Raw genomic sequence first — 23,251 nt, forward strand, 5'->3', positions numbered from 1 at the left:
AGAAAGAAGGGAATTATAGGAAGAAGGCTTATCATTATTAGGTTGTGCTAAAGGATAGAAAAAAAGGAAAGATGAAGTTATATATAAATAACATCCTCCACTTTGTATGTTTGAAATCTTACCCAACAGATAGACACACACACTAACAGTACTGTGCTTTATTGTAGGTCTGAACACTGAAGAAAAACAAATAATTCATTATTGCATTAATAAAGTTAGTGAGAGGCTGCTGTAGAGCAGCGACAGAAGTCTTTCCTTCCAGCAGCTGTCAAACACAATCAGGAGTGCTTTCAGCAGAACATTATAACACAACAGTACAATGTCACCCCTATTTATGTGAATTTAACAGCTTATATGCAATACGCTTATGTATCCTGTTATTTAATATTAGTTACTGGACAAAATTCCTGCATAAACTATTCTATTCTATTCTATTCTATTCTATTCTATTCTATTCTATTCTATTCTATTCTATTCTGAGTTCTGATTCTGTTTTCTTTCACATTTTATTCATTGACGGATGAGAGTAAATTTGTGCTAGGTATGACAAAAGTCACAGAGCATAGTGACTGTATGTTGTCTGTAATTTGCTTTTGCTTTTTCACTTGAAAAACAAAATGGTCAGGGTCCACTAGATTAACTTTGAAGATAAGGAAAATACTTTTATATGAGAAACACGTCCCAGATTCTTTGGTTACATTTTATTGTTTACTGTATGTAACTGAAATAACGCTTCTTGACTGAGAGAAGGATTAAAAGCAAATGCCTAAAATGTTTCCCTTGCAGTTGTCAGATCAGAAAATCCTAAGTTTCTTTTTTAATCAAAATGTTTCCACCTATTTAGCTTCATGTATTCTTGAAAACTCACAGCTTTAAAGTTAAGTCTTTAAAAACATGCAAGAACACGGGATTTCAGCACCAAACGTCAATAAAAGACAAGTTAAGAGTAACACCGTTTTGTCTTTTATACACCAATGCCATGAGAAATCTTTGTATATTTTCAACATGACATGCATCGTGTCAACATCAGAGCACTGACTTTTCCTATAGGGACCAGGAAAGGAGACATGAAATACTTGTCAAAAAGAACAAACAATATCAACACAAGTAAACTAGATAAAACCATTGAAACATAGCCTCAAAAATAGCAATGAAGCAACTTAAGTGGGTCAATAGAGGAAAAAAATCACTTCACTTCCAGTCGGACTAATTGTTGTTAAGACTCAGAATCTCACCTTCTTGTCTCCTGCTATTTCTTACATCACTGGCCTTTTTTACACTCCTTGGCCTGAGTCCCTGCTAGATGTCTTTCTCTCTTTACTTTTACTGATCCCACCTTCTGTGCACCACTCTTGTTTTGTGCCTTGTGTTTTCCTGGTATTTTTGTTTTTCAGGCTGTAATTGGATTTTTTTTTCTTCGGAAGTCCATAAAAAATCTTTTTGTGGTGACTGGTTCAATTTCTTATTTGCTTCTTGACTGTAAACATGTACAGCTTCCAAAGCCAATGGCTGCTGCAGACACACACACACACACACACACACACACACACACACACACACACACACACACACACACACACACACACACACACGCACACACACACACACACACACACACACGGCTACAAACGCACAAGCTCTCAAATGTGGTGGAAAACATAAACACTTTTTATCAGAGTTGCTCATTGATTGAACTGATTCACATTCCTCCGTACAGCCAGTGGACGTGTTCATGCGCACAAATGTATAAGTTGTGTAGTGAAAACAGAAAGAAAAATCAAGTGTAGTAAATTACCTGAGGGTTTCACTGACAGTGCTTTGCAATGTAAGGAGACCATGAATGTCATCTTATGCTATAGACAAAGGCAAAGTTGTGCAAATTTTTTCAGGACAATTTCCTTCTAAAAATGTGTTAATTGTAATTTCACTACAGTTACAGCTGCTGAAGAAACAAGGCTGGTTCTGCTCTGAAGACGACAGCAGAATCACTCAAGATGATGGTGCAAAGAAGGATTCTTCATGAAATCAAACTGATGGATTACGATTAATAAAATAGTTTTGAATTGAATTGAATTTGAAAACATACCTAGGCTGTTAGTTGAGGTGGACAGCCATATTTTGATTGGTTTGTACTTGTGTCATATCTTTTCTACTTTTAGATGAGGGACTGAACATTTTTCTGTGAGATCTTTCAAACTTTGACTCTGCTTTTAAAGTCACAGATTTATCCTCAGCCTTCCTGAGTGTTCAAGGTGATCGTCTTTCACTTATGTTCAGTATAAATGACGTTCTTTGCTAATTATGTTTCTCCTAATGCCTATCAGTTTCCTACATTTTATTTAGGGTTAAAGAGAATAGATCAAAATGCAAGCCACACTTTGGAGATGTTTATTTGCAAAAACACCATAATTTCCCTTCCATTATTTGGATTCGTCTACACATAAAAAAAATAAAAAAAAATAAAAAATGAAGCACAGAGGTTTGCTGTCAAAAAATGTGAACAAATTCAATGGGTAAGAATGCCTTTGAAAAACTATAGGATGCTGATTTTTCTGCCAAAATATAAAAGCACATTGTACATGTAATTAAGGTTTTGTGTGTTAAAATCAGTCCTGATGTTTACTTCTGTCCATTGCACCGTCAGCTTCCCTTCAAAGATGAGCCAGCATTTAATCTGGACTTGCCTCAATATTTTCACTGCTATTTCATGATGTACATCAATAGCTTTCCATTATACGAGATGGGCAGACTCTGCAGCCCTCTTAGATTCTGTTATGGAGCAGCTAATGCTTTATGCCGCCTCAGCATTGTTGTGCCTACAAAATCAATTAAATGACTAAATGGACCAAATGCAGCTCAGTCGTGAAAACACAGGATCATTTCCGAGTGCATGTGTGCAGCCACTGTAATACTTCCAGTCATTTTAAAAACTATATTTTCTTTCCCTTTTTGAAATGCGTATGTAAAAAGTACATCTGTTGTGTGTTGAACACACAAATGCAATATAATCATTGCCTTTGCGAGGACAGCCCTCCAGACGAGCCTTGGTGCTGTGTGTATGAAAAATAATGTCATTATTTCACCGTCTCTGACTCGCTGTGAGTCAGGTCGCCAAGTTTACCCACAGGGTGAGAGGGAGGGTGTGCTGTGAGCAGGAGCTGGAGACGGTGGAGGGGGAGGCGGGACGAGGAGAAGTTGGTTGTCCATGTCTGCGCAGCGCACCATCCTCCACGCGTAAAGGAACGCAAAAGCGGAATCTTCAGGCTTCACGGATCTCTGCAGGTAAACAGAGGCTGGAGCCCGCTGTCCGAGACCACGTTTTATCCAATTAATTAAGGCGTCGCCAGGCTCAGATGTTTCGATGAATTTCTTCAGCAAACTACCAGTCTTCCTGCTGTTGGTGCTCCTCGCAGCGCAAGGTAAGACGAGATTGCGCTCCTTATCCGATCGAGACGCAAACAAGTATTCCTGTTTATTTCACTTTTAGTACATGGTCACCTGTTTTTTTTCCATCTTTCTTTGTAAAATAAAAAAACGTAAGAAGTTAACTCTTCTGCTTACGCAAAAATGAATGGTTTTGTTTTTTACTCTGAATAAGCATACATATAGAAATAAGTTGGAATGTTTTCTTTTTGGCAAAAGTTAACTTCAGCTCATGAGCCACGTTGTGCTGCATTTCTTACAAGAAGGGATTCTGACGGTGACAAATAGCTCCAAAGCTAGTTAGGACATCCTGAAATTCCTCTGGGAGTTGAGGGGCGCAGAAGCAACACAATGAGGACAGGTTCTCATTTTAATGTTAGATGTTCTGTCCCATTTAGAAAGCACGCAGGTAGTATTTTGTATTTTTGAATAAAATCATGAAACCTGGCAGCTCCAGGTTTGTTTATGTGGTGTTTCTCTTAGAGCTCTTGATAGCTCATCATACATAAGGTCTGAAATGAAACTGGAACTGGGAGTAGTCTGCCAAAAGAGACAAACGTCAAGGTGACGAATCCATTGTTACTTAAACATTTATTGCTTTCGTGTAAAACAAACGTCCATGCCCAAAATGATGACTGTTTTATAACTTAATAATATCTTTATATCTGTCCTGGTGCAGTTTATAGGGACATGTCTTACAAAACGATCCATGTCCTCTGGTCACTTTTTCCACATTTTTAAACGCTAACCTCGTTGTGTTTCATTTGATAAATGATCACAACGTGTTGCACATTAAATGCAGTGATGATGAACATTCGGGTCCTTTTAGTTGATACTTTTGAAAATCACCTTTTGCAACATTTACAACTGGAAGATGTGCTTCAACCTTTTTTTCTTTGGTAAAAAAGATCAGACAGATTGCATGAAAAGGATCTATAGACATCATTTTTCAAGTCTTCCCATTTGGTAGGACCTAACTTTGACTGGGCCATTTTGATATATCATTATGTTGTGACTGTAACTGTTTTACTGTTGCTCTGGCTTTTTGTTTAGGGTCTTTGTTTTGCTGGAAGGTGAGTTTCCATCTCAGTCTCAAGTCTTCTTAAACCTTCAATAGGTTTTATTCCTAGACTGGTTTATATTACATCAATCTTTCCCTCAACTCTTATAAGCTTCCTTGTCGTTGCTAGGAAAAAAAGAAAAAAACAGCATCATGTGCTTTTTTTTCAAAAAATTTTATTCTTGTTACTCTTTCATGAAGGCCAGATTTTAGATTTTAGCTGTTCTGTCTGAAGATTTTTTTTTTATATGGACTCCGTGCATCTGCAGTTACCCCCAAAGCAAAGCAATGATTGAACTTCTTTAATTACTGCTGACTGAAAAAGAGACGTTCACATCTTCATAAGCACAATGTGCTGTTTTACTCCTCATTTAAACGTCGCCACAACTTCATTCAGGACGTGTTCGGTTTGCTCCGAACACGTTTATTGTCAAACATGACAATAGAACAATGCAAACAAACGAAGGCAGATGCACACAGCCTCGACTTCTCTGTGAGGAAGGGGTTACAAAGCCATTTCAAAGACACCCACGAACCACAGTGAGAATCATCACACACAAATGGAGGAACAAATATGGAAGGGTGGAGAGCCTTCCCAGGAGTGACCAGCATGTCAAAGCTTCTCAGAGAAAACATTCACACTGGCTTGAAACTTATTAATATGCTTTATGACTTTATGAATGACTTCAAACAGGCTGTTTATTTTCAGCGCTCTACAGTGATGCTGTATTAAAATGACTGAAATATTTCTGAAAGAGTGACTGGGTCAAGTTCTCCAAAGAGATGAAAAACACTCGTTTGCCGTTTTTGCTAATGGTGTCACGATCCTAACCTGAGTTTAGGTTTTCTTTTGTGTTTTGATCATTTTCTTGTTTTTCATTTATGTTTGATAAGTCTTTTCTTAGTCAGTTATTTTTTCAATGTTGGAAAGATGGCCATTTTAGTTAATTCCATTAATCTCTTCTTGTGTTTTGTTTGTACATTTGTGTTTATTTCTCTTAGATGTGTGTTAATATTTTGCTCTTGGTGTGTAGTTCCTTTTGAGCCTTAGTTCAGCTCCCTTTGTCTCAATTAGTTTCTCTTCTTTCCTGCTTTCATCCTTTGACAGCTGTATCACATATTTTTACATTTTTACAAAGGGCGATGTTGGTTTTCATAGTCTGTTTTCATTCATTTGATGTGTTTTTTTTCCTGATATGCTTGATTAGAAACATTTAGGTATGACCGAATAGAGAAAACCTGAAGAAATCTGTAAAACAGCAAATATGTTTTCACAGAACTGTTGTTCCTTTCTTATTGGTTACAGGAAAACAAATTCTCACCTATACTTGATCATATTTTCTTAGACATTCAGTGAGTTCTCAAGGGAGATAAAAAATAATATCCAGACATCAGAACTGCAATAAATAATGTCTTGTCCCATTAGATGCTACATGCCAACATGTTTTATGACAGTCTCTCCAAAAGGAGAAACAAAACATGCTACAATCACAAACATAAACTTGTTGGGTTTGGTTCAACTTGAACTTTCTCTTCAGTAAAACAAGAACAAGACTGACAGTTTTAGTACAAGCGGTTCATGTGGCAAACGCATGGAGCAAAGGAAACCATACATAAAAGCACCAAACGTTGAGTACGGTGGTACGTCTGTAATGATGCGGTTCTGTTTGTCCTGGGAACTTTCTCATTATCAACACAGCGGGGCATTAAATAGAAATGTAGTTTTATTCTGCCAGAAAACAAAAAACGATTACTTATTAGGAATTGCTAGATGCTTTCATAATTTTGAAAAGGTAACTAAAAATAAAATAAAAAATTCTTCTTTTTACATTGATTTTGCAAGAATTGTTAGGAGTGAGAACAGCTGGTGCAAAATGTTGCGATTTAGTAAATAAAAATAAGAATTTTGTAATTTATGATTTATCTTGAATAAAGGTAATAAAATAGTGGATGGATTTTTCAAACATTTGTCTGTGAGATTATGGTACTACATTTTCTGATTACTTTTTTGTGGGCTTTTTAACCATTTACCTTGGCAGAAAAAAGGGACATTGCGTTAGCAAACTAAATGAAAACCTTACATGAAAATGTCAAGAGTAATTTTATGTAAGATGTGAGAATAAACCATCAATAAATTAGCTGGTGTTTCTTGAAAAATCATTAACTGCACAAATTAGAGAAACTTTAAGCTGCAGGCTGAGTTCTTACTTTGTACATATCACGTTTTTACTTTATCTTATTCTGTTTGCGATGTACAACTCCACAGATCATACGGGCTGTTTTTGGATTTTCAGAACGGGACAGATGTGTTATTTCTTTCAGTTTCACACATTATGTACCGAGTGTCAGTGTAATTTTTTTAGCTTCAAAGCCCTGCGTGCGGCTGCAAGTCGGCTCCAGATGTGGTTCCTGCGGATCTCCCACTGGGAGCAGCATTAAGTGCTTCTATGTGCTCGTGCCATGTCTGCTGTGTGAAAGTCAGTGTCTTCTCACATCCTGTAACCTAACACAGAAACGTAGTTGAAGGAAGGATTGGTTTCCTCTACAAAATCTGTGGGATAAACTCTCCCGACTTCCTCTTTCATACTCGTCTGTCATTCTCCTTAGCGTTACAGATTTGCTGCGGCTTTGTCCTTGAACTCAGAGAATCTCAGAAGAAAAGCGATGCCTTGAAAGTGCGACAGTGTCAGTGCTCTCGGAGGACAGATTTTGCTCAGCAGAGATTAAACACAGTTTTTCCTCAGTAGAAGTTTTTAATTTAGCATGTTAGTGGAAAAAAAAGAGAAACAAATAGTGTATTATGTTGCTGCTTTGTCCTTTTATTCGTCAATCTCTATTGTGTCATTTTCAATAGCAACTGTTCATTCAGAGGAATTACTTCAAAATATCCACTGACATACATACTGTATGCACATTCACTCCCAGTGGGGATGTGCTTTGTGGGCTTCAAAAGGTATTGTCTCGTTCTATCCAGGATCTGGTGGTTTGTCCCCAAAACAGAGGAGATGCTGATCCGCGGTTCATGGGATTGGGGTACTTTATTTAAAAATAGAATCTGACTGAAGTGGCTCAGAGGAAGGGACTAAGAGACTCGTTAAATACGGAGGTGTTTGTTGGAAATATGACATTCAAAACAAAGTTTCAGCCCGTGGGACAGATTGGCGGCTTGCATCAGCATATTCTAGGACAGGATGGGTTCCTTCAGGTCTGAAAGGGAGTGATTAGAGATAGATTGCATAATGCATTTCCCTGCAGCTTCTCGCCTGCATCATCTCCAGCACAAAATAGCTGAGGGAGATGTTCAGCCACGCCTGCATTTTTCCTCATCTAATCCGCATTGTAGTTTATGCTTGACCCCTTATCTCACTTCGCTGTGCATTTTAATAGGCTGTGGCTGCATGTTAACAGTGCAAAGAGTATCTGCCGAACCAGCTGGGCCCCAGAGAGCAGGAGCTGCAGGTTGCTGATAATAAAAAAAAAACACACAAAAAAAACATGTAACTCATTAGAAGTGAATGCTTTGAATCTGCTGCCTTGGTTGCAGTTCAAGAATCAGACGGATATTTTTCTTTCAGTATTGTAGAAATGATGTTGATCGAGTCTCTGTAACGCTTATCAAAGCTTTCTTGTGTAAGGTTGTCTACTCACGTCCTGCTATCACCTACTATATTGGCTCCAAAGACTTAAATGCTCATCTGAGCTTTGCTGTGCACTACAGAAAAGCTCTCTGGTTTCGCTCCCAGAAGCAATATAGTTGCATTAAAGCCTGACAGGCAACTAGTGCGTGTGTGTGTGTGTGTGTGTGTGTGGTTGCGTGTGTGTGCGTGTGTGTGTGTGTGTATGGTAGTGTGTGGCTGTGAGGCAGCTCGAGGATCCTCTTAACGCGATTGTCATGTGATTATTGCAACCAAACGCTGGTGCACACATGGTGTGTAGCCACCACAGGGAAACGATTTTTTCCACCTAACTATGGTCGGGCTTAAACATCATGGTGCCCTCAGATCTAAAGACCCAAACTCCCATCTTCTTCAGGACTGTCAAACTCCTCTGGGACACTCTGCTCTTTTATTCTGGGAATTGCGTGGAGTACATTTCAGTAAAGAAAGTAAAAAGAAAGAGTTTTTTTTTTCTTTTTCTAAATGAGATGCCTTAGATGGAGGCCAAACTTTTTAGCTTCTGTTCCTTAAATAGCCAGTTGCTTTCTTTGCATATCAATCCTGCTGTCAGTGAATTTATTCCTCCAGTTAAACATTGTTTAAGCTTCAGCCTTTTTTTGAAAAACAAAAATATTTTTGAAACTCAACCTTTTGCATCTTCGGTCTCCCTCTGACTTGACTAACCTGGCAAATTCGATGTACTCTTTAATCTTTAATCCATAAAGATATAAATCACATTTTTTAAAGGAGTTTTGTCTAAACTGTCTTCAGTTTCTCAGAATTCATAAAAATATCTGGTTGGCATTGATCCGTGTGAAGTTTGCAACCTATATGAGTTTTTTTTTAAATATGTTGTTCATGTGATGGTTGAGAACTCCTGTTGAGTTCAGAGAATAGTGATGTGTAAATACTCATATCTCAAGATCGCAAGCTAATTATCTTATTAGCCTGATATTATTACACATTTTCTAAGATAATGTGGTAATTTGCGTTTTTTTAATCTCTGTCTAACAAAGCTTGTCCTCTTGTGATAAGATCATAATTACATTCTGCTCTCCAGAAACCAAATGTCTCACTCTTAGAAGTGGATGGCAGATTGATAAACGCTGCAAATGACAGAAAATTATGGAAATGTTAAAAGGGAGCAGAAATGGTAATGAGTAACATGCAGTTGAAAAACAACAGATCTATAGAGGATCTTTCTTTTTCTTCTTTGACTCAAAAGATCTAAGGTTTCCAAGCTGGAAGAAGTAAAAAAAAACCCAAAAAACAATTTGATGCTATCAAATGAAACAGGATCACAAAATCCTGAGTCTGCATATGAACCCTGTGATCTTTTTGTCTTTGTGATGAAACCTAATAATCATCATAAAAAACAGTGAAAGACTAAAATGAATAAAACAGTGCAATATTCTGAGCTAAAGATCCTCTGGCTTTGCATAAGGACTGACTGCATATTTTGCCTATTCTTCTTTTCAAAATGCATCGGTGGGCATCTATGTAATAATTAAGAGATTTGGAGGCAGATGCACTGGATTTTGAAGGAGTGTCATTTATTGTAGTGCTGCCACTCTTTAAGAATTCATGGATATTAATTTCAAAACTCAAAGTAAATTAAAGATCGTGGGTGCATGGTGATCTGCGCTTTCAGGACGAGACTCTCGACATGTGTGCAGCAAAGTGGAAAAAAACAGGAAAAAGAAAGAGTTTCGGAGACGTTGAAAGGATTATACAACAAAGGCATCTGCATCCCTGAAGATATAAAAACAGGAGCAAACGTTTGTATTTGCGGTGACTTTGAGACTCAACATCTTCCCTGAGTCCTGATTCAGTCAGTGTGACTGACAGACGTGATAGATAAGCCTGATCCATCGTCTCTTGAAGACAGATATGACATGTACGGATTCCCCGCTGGTGTTTCCGTGGCTCTGCAGGGTTTACACGTTTTAAACAGGCTTCTGGTACGTTACTGAAAAAATCTTCTTAATTTGACTAACCCGCTTCATAATGTCTCAAGGTTAAACATGCACAGTTGAATTTTATAATATGTCTACCCTCCCTTTTATCTGCAAAACAGATGAGCTGTCGGTCTTTATAAATGACAGTGTTGATTTTTTCTTCTTGACCTTCCAGAAAAACAAAACATTCACCAACTTGAGAATCAGTGCTAGGAAAACACATTTTAAACTCAAATTACAGCAAAAATCTGAAAAAAAGTCATTTTTAAAAGAGGAGAATTATGTTATTTTTTCAGAGTTTGAATTGGCTGGATCAGTTCGCAGTTACTAACTAGTCCTTTATGTTAAAAACAACAGATAGGTTGAGAAAACTATCTGCAAAGATGTCAACAAAGATGTTTTAGAATTTAAAAATATTTATACATTTCCTTTAAAAATCAGAACACAGGATGGACTGTTTAATTTCAGAAATAATGGCATTAAAAGGCAGCTGTGCTCACAATCGTCACAATTCACTTGGCCGCATATTCGTCAGGCTCTCCTATATGAAGAGTCTCGTACTGCAGCTCGTGCTCATATGGATGGTCATGGCTAATGCAGTAATCACTGTGGATCCTCTTTTGCGTCACTGAGCGTGTCAAAGTCAGGCCATCAAATCCCCTGGGGAGGAGACCCATGCTATCTGGCTGTTCTCTGCACGTTTCTGCTGTCAATTTTCTCCTCCTATCTCCTCATGCCACTGCCTCCCTCTCTCTTTGTATCTCCTCTCCATTTACTCTCGCTCTCTGTCAGTGGTGTATTTTTGGTGGGTAATTAGTTCCTTCAGACTGTCCACCACAGGCTCCCAGGCTCATCCTGTTAAGCGCATGTCTGATCAAAGAGTCTCCCACAGGCTGTGGGTCCTTCTGCAGCTCGCTCCTCCTGAAGCCACGAGACAAACTAACACACTCACTGTTTGTCTTGCTAAGTCTCAATCCGTGTTGCTTTTCCTTAAAGAGAAATGCTCGATTGTTTGGCTTGGCTCCAGCCGCGCCAGAACCAAGACTTTTCAATTTGACATCATAAAGACGGGGAAGGAAAACAAGAAAAAACTCTGTCATTTGTCATTTGAAATGTGACTCTCAGGCTAATTTCATGTGATTTTCATCATCAGAGACAAAAAACTGTTCTGATCAAAATGATAATGTGTTGAAAATCTGAGCTGTTAAAAGTCAAGATAAAGATGATTATGATAAAGAAATGTTTGACAATCTGTCTTCTGCAAAATTGATGTTTTAAAGTTAATAACATAGCATACTAATCACCGACAGAATATTGTTAAAATCATAAAGCGTCAGCATGAAATGCGATTTCTATCTTCTTTTGTAATATCACCTACAAAGCCTACATGCTATAGTGAGTTAGCATCAGTTTTAGTTTAAACTATGAAAAAGCAACTAAATCTCTTCACGATGACAACCGAGGTGCCAAAGAATAATAGAAAAATTTATATATTAAAATTATTATGACAGACATATTAAATTTCAATGTTTTACCATTTTAAAAGACTCAGTTGATGTTATAAAACAATTCAAATTGTCAGACAGGCCAACCAAGTATTTTCTTACATAAAAATTTGATCAAATGTTATCACATAGTCTAAATCGAAAACTCTGCTTATTGATACAACATTACAGTATTTTCTGCCTTGCTTTTCAGTGTCATATGAATATATGTAGCTTTAAGTAAACAACGTTAGAAAAATTGTCTTTATTTATCTGGTACCGTGGTTCACTGAATTTGATCTATTCTGTACGCTTTCACATAAACTTATCAAAACATATGTCATGAGCATTGCAGCTCTTGCATCACTATGCAGATGCTCTGTCTGCATTTTTGAAAATGTACTTTTCTCCACATGCTAAATGCTTAAAGTAGTAGAGTAAACATAGATGGAGATTATTTTAGCTTATTGTTTGATTACTCAGAGGACTCTCAGACTATGCATGAGCAGGTTTATAATGGTTGGTTTTGAATTACCCACTGCACACACTTAAGCCTTACTTTACATATCAGGGAAATGTAAGCAAGAAAAGTTACACACAATCATCTGAAGGGTAAAGGAGAGAAAAGGTTATATTTAACATTCTTAAGCCTAGAATACTTAAGATTGTCTCTTAAAAAAACAAGTACAGGGAATTAGGGGAGTTACTGTTCCAAGAGAGGATTTTTAAAAAAGCTTTTTCTATGCAACAAAGAACAAAAGGTCCAATTAATTGACTGATTATAATTGCCCTGGATTTCCCTCAGCCAATTACAGGCTTTACCAAGGTTCTGGCGCAGCAGCAAATCAGCAAGCGGCGGGCAGTTTTTAAGGCAGGTACCAAGAGCTGAAATTACACAAGTGTCTCCAGAGAAACGTCATTTTATTAAGGTTTTAAGGAGCAGCTCGCCTCAGCCAGTGACCTGAGGAAACTCATAGACTTTACAGCAGCACAATAATGAGATGTTAGTGGTTTTAGTTCCCTTATCGCTCCAACAATTTTTATTTTTCAGTTTTTAAAATTGTGATTAATACGTCTATTACACAAGGTTTGCTGAAGGTAGTTGGTCTACAAAGAGCTACAGTGATAGAAAGGTGATGATAAAGGGCATTTTATATTAATGTTGGCTTTTGAAGTAACTTAAATTTTATGGTTAAAAATGTGGTTCCAGCCATTACACAAGCTTTACCAACTCGGCCAAGAAAAGTGACGATTTCTGCCAGAATTGTATCTGACGCTCGTTTGATAATTATAATCTTGCCTGGGTGTGGGATAAGGGAAGATCCACCATAACTTCAAACTTGTGCATTGAATTCCTATTTTTAAAATGCTTTGAAAATGTTAAAATTAGGGTGATGGCAAGGAGCCCTTTTACCTTCAAAGACTTGGAGTTCATCACCGAGACAAATCATCATGGAAGCCTTCAAAAACCAGGTCAGAAATTATTTTAGATTTTTGAGAAGGAAAAAAATCACTTAAATAAATACACAAGATCTTATTTTCAAAACTGATGCTACTTTTACGTTGTTTTATTAGCTTTTAAGAGATGCCTGTCTCATTACTTATCGCTAGCAAACTTCTTTGTTGAATAAAATTCAAATCAAATTTTACACCAGATACAATTTGCTTGTTAAATTAATGATATCAAACAGCTACTGCAAATTCTGCTGCTTGATGCAGAACCAATGGATTCTGCTTTCGTCCTTTATGGTGGCCTGCATGTTGCCTGCAGTCATGTGATCTTATTGTTTGGTTTGCTCAGACATCGTAATGAAACTGCCCCCCCAGAGGTGAGCTGAGGCTTGTTGTAACATCAGAGCTCATTGTTATCAGACCCGGTTAGATCTGTGCAGATTCACACAGCTCATCTCTTTTCCTGCTCCGGCAAGTCGGTCACTTTTTGAGAACGTGAACAATTGAACTGATTCAGAATGTCTGGAAGATGTTCATCACGATACTCTCATTAGAAATGCTTACGACTTTACTGTATGAACAGCGGATATTACATCTATTTCAATACAAAGGTTCCTCTAACATTGTACAGATTTGATTAAAGTGAACTTCTTCAGGCAGCCCAGTTTTATCTGAGAATGCTGTGGTAAACATCAGCCATATGAGAAGAATAATAAACCCAACACTGCTGGGAATAAGACAGCAGTCAATAAGCCAACCACAAAATAAACACTGTTTTGTTTTGTTATATTTTATTCTATTTATTAGGAAAGATCTTAACTGCAATTGTTTTGATGTTAAATAAAATCTGGCTACACCTTTACTTCCTTCAGTTGACATTTAAGACTTTTATTTTTAATTATAGCTAATACTTTTGTAAAAAAAAAAGAATAGTGTAAGCTGAAATACTTTCAGTATTTTCTCCTTATATTAGTATGAAACATGATGCACATTATAAGATTGTGCAGAGAAAAGCATAATAAGTAAAGGAGAATATTAAAATGAAGCTTTTTTAAATTTGTGGAGCATAAATGGACTCAATAATAAATTAATGTTTTATTTAGTTGTTTAAAAAAACATTTTAGTGACTGTTTATATCTTTGCAAATCAAATTTGACCTCCTTATCATTTTTATTTAAAAAATTTAATATCTTAAAATTGACTCATGCAGCGAATTGTTTTTTGATGTGAAAGCCTTCAGTGATATGCACATCTCTACTTGACTTGAAAGCATTTCATGTTTAGATTTTCGACATGTTTGTGTCTTACACGCAGAAGTGGTTTTGTTCAAAGACACTAAAAGGCAAACAGCTGGTGTTCAGTGTTGAGTTTAGAGACCATAATCAAGGGGTTATGAACATATTAGATCAGATTATTTTAAAGTAAGAGTTGGAGGTGAGAGAAGCCCTGATGGACCCGTCTCCAGAGTTTATAACTTTTCTCCGGTGGCGTGACTGCATGCTGTCCCAACATTTTCTGCTCAGACAGACGCAGGTCTGTGTGCCACCAAAAGCATTACTTGTGGCAGTTTTTCATAATCTGATCTTCGGCTCAGTCTTCACCTCTGCAGAGGCTGTTTTTCCTGCTTTGACTGAAATCCTCCACTGATAGAGATGGACAGCTCAGCAGCGAAATGCTCTGTCAACATCCTGCAAGAAAAGAGAAAGACCAGACCTTTTTCTGTCACGGTTTTAAATGCAAACATATCACATTAGAAGAGACTGTTTGGCAAGGCTTAAAATAAGAACTTCTTTAATTGAGCTCCATTTTTAGACTTGTTGAAGTTTTTGTCAGATTTTAAATAAAGTCATCATTAAATTATCAGCTGAATTTCATATATTACCGCATGAGTCCTAACATGGTCAATATGTGCATTAATTGCAGTAGCTACTCGTGCAGGTGAAATAAAAAGATCTATTTGTTATAGCGTACAAGCTGCTCAGTTTCTCCTAAAATAAACTGAAACAGCTGCAGCTTGGACACAAATGGTTAGAGTGTGTGTCCCAGTCTATTTTCATTGCAGCAGCACAATAAATCATAACAGATTTTACTGACTGATGGCTTCAAGGGAACGATGAAGTAAAGAAGATATTTTCAGTGGTTTTGTTGAGACATTTTGGGGAATAAACAAGGAACCTCTCCTGCAGAATGTTGTGTTTTTCCACACAGACTGATAATAACCTTTATTTACCAAAAGCAGCAAGCTAAGCAGCAAGCTCAGCACCTTGGCTGCTAAGAGAAGAAAGAGAGAAGAAACATTCCCCACCTGCACTGGCCTCTTTACACCATCTCCTTCCAGTTCAATGCTTTATCACTTGTTTTTAAAATGTCTTGTATGGGTATTACGCTGTAGGAATAAACTGGAATCGATCTGATTTGACTGAGTAAGAAAAGGCTGCTGAAGACTTCAAAGAGCTCAACTTATGCTCTGACTTTCCAATGATATCATTACATACATTTGAAAAAGATATTTGCATACATGGGGGCGAAAAGACAACTGTTTCCATTCTCACGCTCGGACATTAAATCAGATTAAACTTTTCATTTTTAGGTCAGTTCCGATTACCATTTTTAAAATTTTCTAAATGTGAGAATAGTGAGTGTTGTTTTTTTTTGTAAATTTCTATTATTTTCTTTAAAATAGTTTTGCATATATTTTGTCAATTTTTGGGGAATTACCTATCAAACTACCAATTCATTCAAACATTTTCGCTGTCCTTCTGCAAGCTCCTCACAATAGTTTGCTCAAACTTTGCCTATTTTCTCCTGATCAGGTTTGTTGGCACAACTTTTGAGCTTGGACCAAAAGTTTTCTATTTAACTGAAATCAAGTTTTTTTTAATGGACTCATCAAAACTACAATTTGGTTCTTTAGCTACTTTGAAAATCATTTGGTGGAACCGTAAGGGTCATCGCCCGCTGGAGGAGCCATTTGGCCCCAAGTCTCACCTTCCTGCCTTTTATTGAGATGTTTCTTCAGTATTTCTCATATCAAATTGTTTCCCTTATGACGGCATCTACAGTTTGCGACGTGACACCGGCGTTGTTCTCAGCATCAAATGTAACCTTGGTCATGATGGATAAAGAAAACTGTAATTTTAACAGAATGACAATTTATTTTTGCTAAACATAACAATCCTGTGTTTCTTTTGTATTGTTTTTATTTAACTTTAAAAAAAATAACATCAGAAGAGAAATGAATATATAGATTTTATAAGGATTTACACATCCTTAACCACCATATTTGTATCAAAGTTTCATCAGTTTCTGCCTGTTTCTTACACTTGGGAAATGTAGCCTTGATGTGAGAAAAACATTAATCTTCGACTCCCTATAATAACTTTCTGTTTGCAGACACTGAAAATAAATCTGTTTGGAGCGGTGACCTTTCTGCAGTATTAGTGTCACGTTTAATTTACTGGCACTGATAATCACAGACGGCTCCACAAAGCCCCACTTTAACTCACTCAATGTAAAGTGGCAGTTTTTTTTTTCTTTTTGCCATTTTTGCTAATAATCTGTTAATTTTTTCCACGTCGTCGCCCTCTGTTTTTTTTTTCCAGGCTGCTTCTCATCCAAGGCAGAGGACAGATTATTCCGAAGGTTGTTCCGAAGATACAACCAGTTCATCCGACCTGTGGAGAATGTGTCTGATCCAGTTACGGTGGAGTTTGAAGTGTCCATATCACAGCTTGTTAAAGTGGTGAGAACACAGAATCATCCATCCATCGGCTCCTTTATCTGTCATAAATTATTTGTTCAGCATTTATATTCTTTCTATAGGACGAGGTGAATCAAATTATGGAAACTAACCTGTGGCTGAGACATGTAAGTGCTGCTGTGTTTTTTATTCGCCATGTGTTGTGCTGTTGGAGTTTCATCAGCAGATCAAGTAGGGCTGTGGAGATACACTAATCTCACGATACAATACAATATGTGAGATTCTGCTCACAATACAATTTGGTACATTTTCAAGATTTCCTGAAAGATTTCAGGGTGACAGAGAGATTTTGGTGACATTTTGTGAACGTTCCATAGACTTGGATTGAATTAATTGAACTGATGGTCTAATGCTGGTGTGATAAATGTTGTTTTTGTTATACATTTGCTTTGTTTAATTGTTAATTGTGTGGCTTTTTGTATTTGGTTATGCAGAAAAAAAAAACTTTTTTGCCTTATTCATTTAAATTATATAATGTAATTTATCTATTTAATTCATTTAATTCATGTGGATTTGACATAAAACTCAAAGTAGGATTGATATGTTCTGAGGAAAAAAAATACCGATAAATATCGTAGAATCATAAAAATTACACAGCCCTAATGTCAAGTGTTTCTGTTTTATTACCCTTCAGGTTTGGAACGACTATAAACTGAGATGGACCCCTGTTGAATTCGACGGCATCGAATTCATACGAGTCCCATCCGACAAAATCTGGAGACCAGATATTGTCTTATACAACAAGTATGTTTTGATAAACAGATGATAGGAGGATTACTTTTTGGTTAAATCATGTCTGTTTGAAATTCTGTTATAAAAAACGTTAAATAAGTCTTAAATACAGACCAATAAAAAACAGCAGGATAAAAAACGTAGGCCAAGTATTCCACATTTTTTGTTTGTTTGAGACTGGATGGTATTTTTTTCTTACTTGTGTTTGCTACGATGTCAGTTGTTGGCTCAAAATCCTCTGACGTTACCAGTAAATGTTAAAACCTTAGAAATGTTCTCCCACAGTGCTGTTGGTGACTTCCTTGTAGAAGACAAGACTAAAGCCCTGCTGAAGTTTGATGGCACCATCACTTGGGTCCCCCCAGCTATATTCAAATCTTCCTGCCCAATGGACATCACTTACTTCCCCTTTGACTACCAGAACTGCTCTATGAAGTTTGGGTCCTGGACCTACGACAAAGCAAAGATCGACTTGGTGCTCATTGGCTCTAAGGTCAGAAATTGAAAAAGAAAAAAAAAAAAAATCTTGGATATATATTGCATTATGTTTTTATACATACTTTTTAGTCAATATTTTTCTACTAGCATTAAAAAGATGGCTCATGTGATTGTGTAAATGGACAAATTCCACCAATGTAAGTGAAAAATAAAGCTATACCAGATTATAACATACAACTTCTGTTGCTCTAACGCTACACTTTTCATGTTATTACAGAAACATCTCACATTATACACAATATATATATTTATCACATCCTACCAAAAACATTCCTTAAAATATCGATTTTATAATCTATTACATTATATCAAATTTTAAAAATATTGTTGTACAATTCCGTTTTCATATCGTTAGAAAATAATAAGTGTCTACCTTATAAGGATGCTAATGATGCAGATCAATAATAGAGAAAATGTTTTGTGTACTGGAACCGATTAAGTTAGATTTTGTGTTGAGACATAGAGAGATTTTGTTGCTATTCAGCAGATATGATATGACAATTTTTATTGCATCAATATTTGTTTATTTCTGACACATCTGCAACACAAAAATACCCTTGAATTGTTAAATATTGCCACATTTCTAATAAAGAGCTTCTTTTTAAACTTACATTTTCCAGGTGAACCTGAAAGACTTCTGGGAAAGCGGGGAGTGGGAGATTATTGATGCACCTGGATACAAACACGACATTAAGTACAACTGCTGTGAGGAAATCTACCCGGACATCACCTACTCCTTCTACATCCGCCGCCTGCCGCTTTTCTACACAATCAACCTCATCATCCCTTGCCTCCTCATCTCCTTCCTCACGGTTCTGGTTTTCTATCTGCCGTCAGACTGTGGGGAGAAGGTCACCCTGTGCATCTCCGTCCTGCTGTCCCTCACTGTGTTCCTGCTGGTCATCACTGAAACCATCCCCTCTACGTCGCTCGTCATCCCGCTGATTGGAGAGTATCTTCTCTTCACCATGATTTTTGTAACTCTGAGTATCGTCATCACCGTCTTTGTGCTGAACGTCCACTACCGCACTCCGATGACTCACACGATGCCGGAGTGGGTGAGGATGGTGTTCCTCGGGGTGCTGCCCAGAGTGATGCTGATGAGACGGCCGATTGACCAGGGCAGCTCGTCACCCGCCAGAATTACAGGAGCCACGGCCGGAGGAGGAGGAGTCACCGGCGGAGGCATTAAGAAGAGAAAGACCAGCGTAGGAGGAGGAAGCAGCTCCGGAAGTGTAAGCATTGGAGGCATAACTGGAGGCGTGGCGTGCCCGCCGCTGGATAGTGGCTCAGGGGGAGGCGGGACCTCCTCGGCTGGCGGCTCCATGAACTGTGTGGAATATGGCGACGTCAACCGTGACCTTACCCGCGACATGACCAGGAGGTGTCCCTACAGGGGCAAGGAGGTGCCGACTCCCGTTCCTCCACCGATGGTTCCTCCACCTCCTTCCCAGGCAAACCCGGCTCAGGGGCCTCCGGAGTCAGAGCCCCCAAAGGCGCCGAGGCCTCTGAACGCCTCGTCGCCTGTCAATGCTGTCGTTGCCTTTTCTGTGGTGTCACCGGAGATCAAGCAGGCCATCGAGAGCGTGAAATACATCGCAGAGAACATGAGGACACGCAACAAAGCCAAGGAGGTACATAAGCAGGCGTTTAGTTCGGCATGCGTGTTGAGTATTTATGTTAGTATTAAGTTTCTAATCCTAATTAGATTCAAAATTTCTCTCTAGAGAAGACCTAATAATACCGTAAAATTAGTATGCAGTAGCTGCCTGTTAAGTTGTGTGGAGTGGGAACAGGCCTCTGGGCGACGGTTGAAAGTTGATGCTTTAAAGTGATGCTGCACAGATTTGATGTAAGAAAACGGTAATAAATAAATAACTCACATAATACAAAATCCATAATAAATATCTCTAGACCAAGTCCAAAATTTGCATGTATAAATTTCAATTGGTATTAAACCAGAACAAGTCGTTGTATCAACATGATCAAAACTTCAGTTTGATGTTAGTAATAATATTAAAAAAACCAAAACATTTATATTTTAGTAAACAGTATGTCTTTCCAATCTAGTGATAAGCTCTTTAATCAGTGCTCAAGTATTTCACTTTTTGTGGATTTCAGTCTTAAATACAAGCAGTTTTACAGATCTCTCAAACTGCTTCATAAATATTACGGTGACTCACTATCCTATAACATAAGACAATATTATTTATGACATTTTCTCGTGGCTTTAACAGTTCTGTGTAAACCACTGTTTCTTCAGTTTTGGATTTACTGTTTTCCTGTGAAATGAGAGTAAAGAGTGAAAAACAAACAGAAGGGTTTTTAATCCAATAGTGACTGAGGTGATGTGCGTGATGCTGAAGGCTGTAACTTATGTCTCAACTTACGAGCATAAATACTTTATGATAGAGACTATAAAGACGTGGCATTAGGTGAACTTGCTTGCTTATTGATCAGGTACTTGATGCTTTATTTGTCAGAACTGACGAACTCAACACACATAAAGCCAGATCTCTGAACATTTTTTACTAAATTTATTACATTTTATGCAACAAAGATCAAGTTTTCTAACATGAAGAAGAATGTGATCTCTAAACAAAATTATGATTTTATAATATAGAAAAAACCCATGTTGACCTTTTAGCACTGAAAGGAAAAAAAATAATCACCTGATCTATTACATACTTTTTTTATGATAGCGTCTCTTAAAGGGAAAACAAATAAATTAATAAAATTTCCCCTTTTGCCATATTCTTATCAAATAAACTGGACTGTTATCATTGCAACATACAGTATATGAATTCACACATGCACTGATTTACTGCCCTTTATCTGTTTTATATTGTTTTGGGACCAAGAATCTTTACATTTAAGAGACAAAGTTTTGTTCTCACAATTTGCATACAAAAGTGTGTGTTACTTCTGCGTGGTTAGTAAAATTATACTTTTCTTGGTAAACACTGTAGAAAGCATTTCCCCTCTGCTATATTTGGAGTTTAAAGCTGCTTGTTTGTTCCAGAAGCGGGTTTTGTGCCCGTCGTCCTCACATTCTGGATAGTCCTGATATCTTTGTTGCGTCGCCTCCATCCTTCCTCAGCAACACGCATCTTTCTTCGAGGCTTGGAGAATAGTTAAACTGCTTTCTCAAAATGCATAATAGCATTACGGTCACTGGATAATCACAAGCTTATTTTGCACACCTGAAAAACCAGATATAGCTCCGGGAAAAATGTGCTTGGCTCTAAAAGGCTTTCCAACTAACAAACGACCTAAAAAGTAAAGATATTCCGGAAATATTTTCTGTATTTGATATTTTCTGTTGCCAACACTTTCTCCGTAAGCCTTTTATTAACCTCGAGGTAGATTTTTTATTTTTTTTATTTACCTCACATGCTTTTTGTGAAATCCATGTATTGGAAATAAATGTTTTTCTTGACTGCATCTGCTTTAGATTCTAGTTTCCACACGTTGCATAATGTCCTTTCCGTTCTCTCTTCAGGTGGAGGATGACTGGAAGTACGTTGCCATGGTCATCGACAGGATTTTCCTGTGGGTTTTTGTGACAGTGTGTGTGCTGGGAACTCTGGGACTTTTCCTCCAGCCAGTTATAAGCTTCTTAAAATGAAGAACTTGTCTTGCCTCTCTTTTCCCCCACCTGCTTTACTTGTCTTACTGATAATTTCTTTGCACCTTACTTGAGTTACTCTAGGAAATATCCTGCACTTAGCAGTGTCAAAACAAGCACAAGACCATTGTTGTTCTTTTGTTTAGGCTTCTGTCACTTCTGTCACACTGTGTCTGGGGTGCCATCACCAACCATCATTTTTAGCTCTCTTCTGTAGAATTCCCTAGACTGATACACATCTCTTTATTCCTCCTCTATTTGCCCTTTCAGCTGCCAATTCAATGCTATAGCAATGCTGCCATCTTGTCTCCTCACATATTTTCTGAAACCTGATTTCCTCATCATCTCCCTTCTGTTTATTTTTTTTACCTCTCCAGTGTTTTACTTTGAGCTCCCACTGGAGGCATCTTTACACTGTCATCTTCTTGGCGCAGCCGCTTAGATGTCAGTTTCCAAGAACTCTTTGGAAACACATTTCAGTAAAAAGAAGAAATAGAAGAAGAAGAAGAAGAAGAAGAAAAAGAAGAAGAAAAAGAAAACGACTTCTTCTGAATTACTTTGCAGTAGCACTTAGCTGTTGTAGGCCAGTTCAGTAAACCACAATCTGGTCCAGTAATGACACTGAGTTGGGAATTATAGCACAAAGGCTCTTTTCTAGATATGATAATGATATAGATATGTTTTCTGATAGACGACAATAATCTGTTTATCTATGTTTTCCTTGTAGAGAAAAACAAAAGCATAGTGCATGCTAGCTTTTAACCTTTAACAATGACATGTTTTCCAGTATATTTATATATATGCACAGGATATGAATTCAGGACAAGAGTTTGCAATGTATGGAGGCACTTTTAACCACAAAATGTACAATTGAACCTGTAAAATGACTTGAGACAATAAAACTGTTTAATGCAAATTATTATAATCAGTAACATTTTATGTTTTTGAGTTTCATTATTGTATTTCCTCTTTTTTCTATCTTTTTTATGTTCAAATATCATGTACAGCTCATAAAGCTGCTGAATTTTTTCTTGTGAATCTGCTGTGATGCTTATTTTTCCAGGTCTATGCCCAAAATATCTCCAGACAGAAACACATATGTTAATATGAAATATGATAGTTTTCCATCTTCTTTTGCAGATGATTGCAAGGTGTGTTTGATTCATAGAAGTTTTCTTTATAACTTATCTGATCTGAGTAGCTGCAAGCTGGACTCCCTCATGAAAATCTTCCTCTGAATTTCCAAACTAGAATCACTTTGTCTTTTTATTTTTAAAGGTTTTTTTTTTGTTTGTAGACTCTTGTAGCCTTTGACAGATGTGAGACAGTAAGGCGGGTTGTGAGAGAGAGGAAGAACATGGGGCAAAGGTCATCAAACCTGTGACGGTCGTGCCGAGGAATAAGGCCTCGATTCGTGGGTTGCACTTTAACCCGGGTGCCACGCTGCTCCCAAGGTGTCTGCTTTGTTTTATCAATGTTGAAATTGTGATATTTTTACACGCTTACTCACTGAGTTTGAAATTATGTGTCTGTAGTAACAAACGTACTTTCAGAGCATGATGTAAACGAGCATATTCAAATGATGGTTATTCTAGGAACT

At 37.4% G+C, this 23,251-nt stretch overlaps 1 protein-coding gene across 1 annotated transcript; it reads left to right on the top strand.

The window, feature by feature from the left end:
* Window positions 1–3,143: 3,143 nt before the first annotated feature.
* Window positions 3,144–22,585, top strand: LOC103471383 (neuronal acetylcholine receptor subunit alpha-3-like). Its single transcript, XM_081611527.1, has 7 exons — window positions 3,144–3,419; window positions 16,636–16,775; window positions 16,856–16,900; window positions 17,428–17,537; window positions 17,811–18,018; window positions 18,644–19,657; window positions 21,526–22,585. The coding sequence occupies exons 1-7, from the start codon at window positions 3,362–3,364 to the stop codon at window positions 21,649–21,651; spliced, it is 1,701 nt and encodes a 566-aa protein (XP_081467653.1). The 5' UTR covers window positions 3,144–3,361; the 3' UTR covers window positions 21,652–22,585.
* Window positions 22,586–23,251: the final 666 nt, after the last annotated feature.

The sequence above is a fragment of the Poecilia reticulata genome, chromosome 10 (genome assembly GCF_904066995.2).
Source record: "Poecilia reticulata chromosome 10, P_reticulata-male-v2, whole genome shotgun sequence".
Classification (NCBI taxonomy): domain Eukaryota; kingdom Metazoa; phylum Chordata; class Actinopteri; order Cyprinodontiformes; family Poeciliidae; genus Poecilia; species Poecilia reticulata.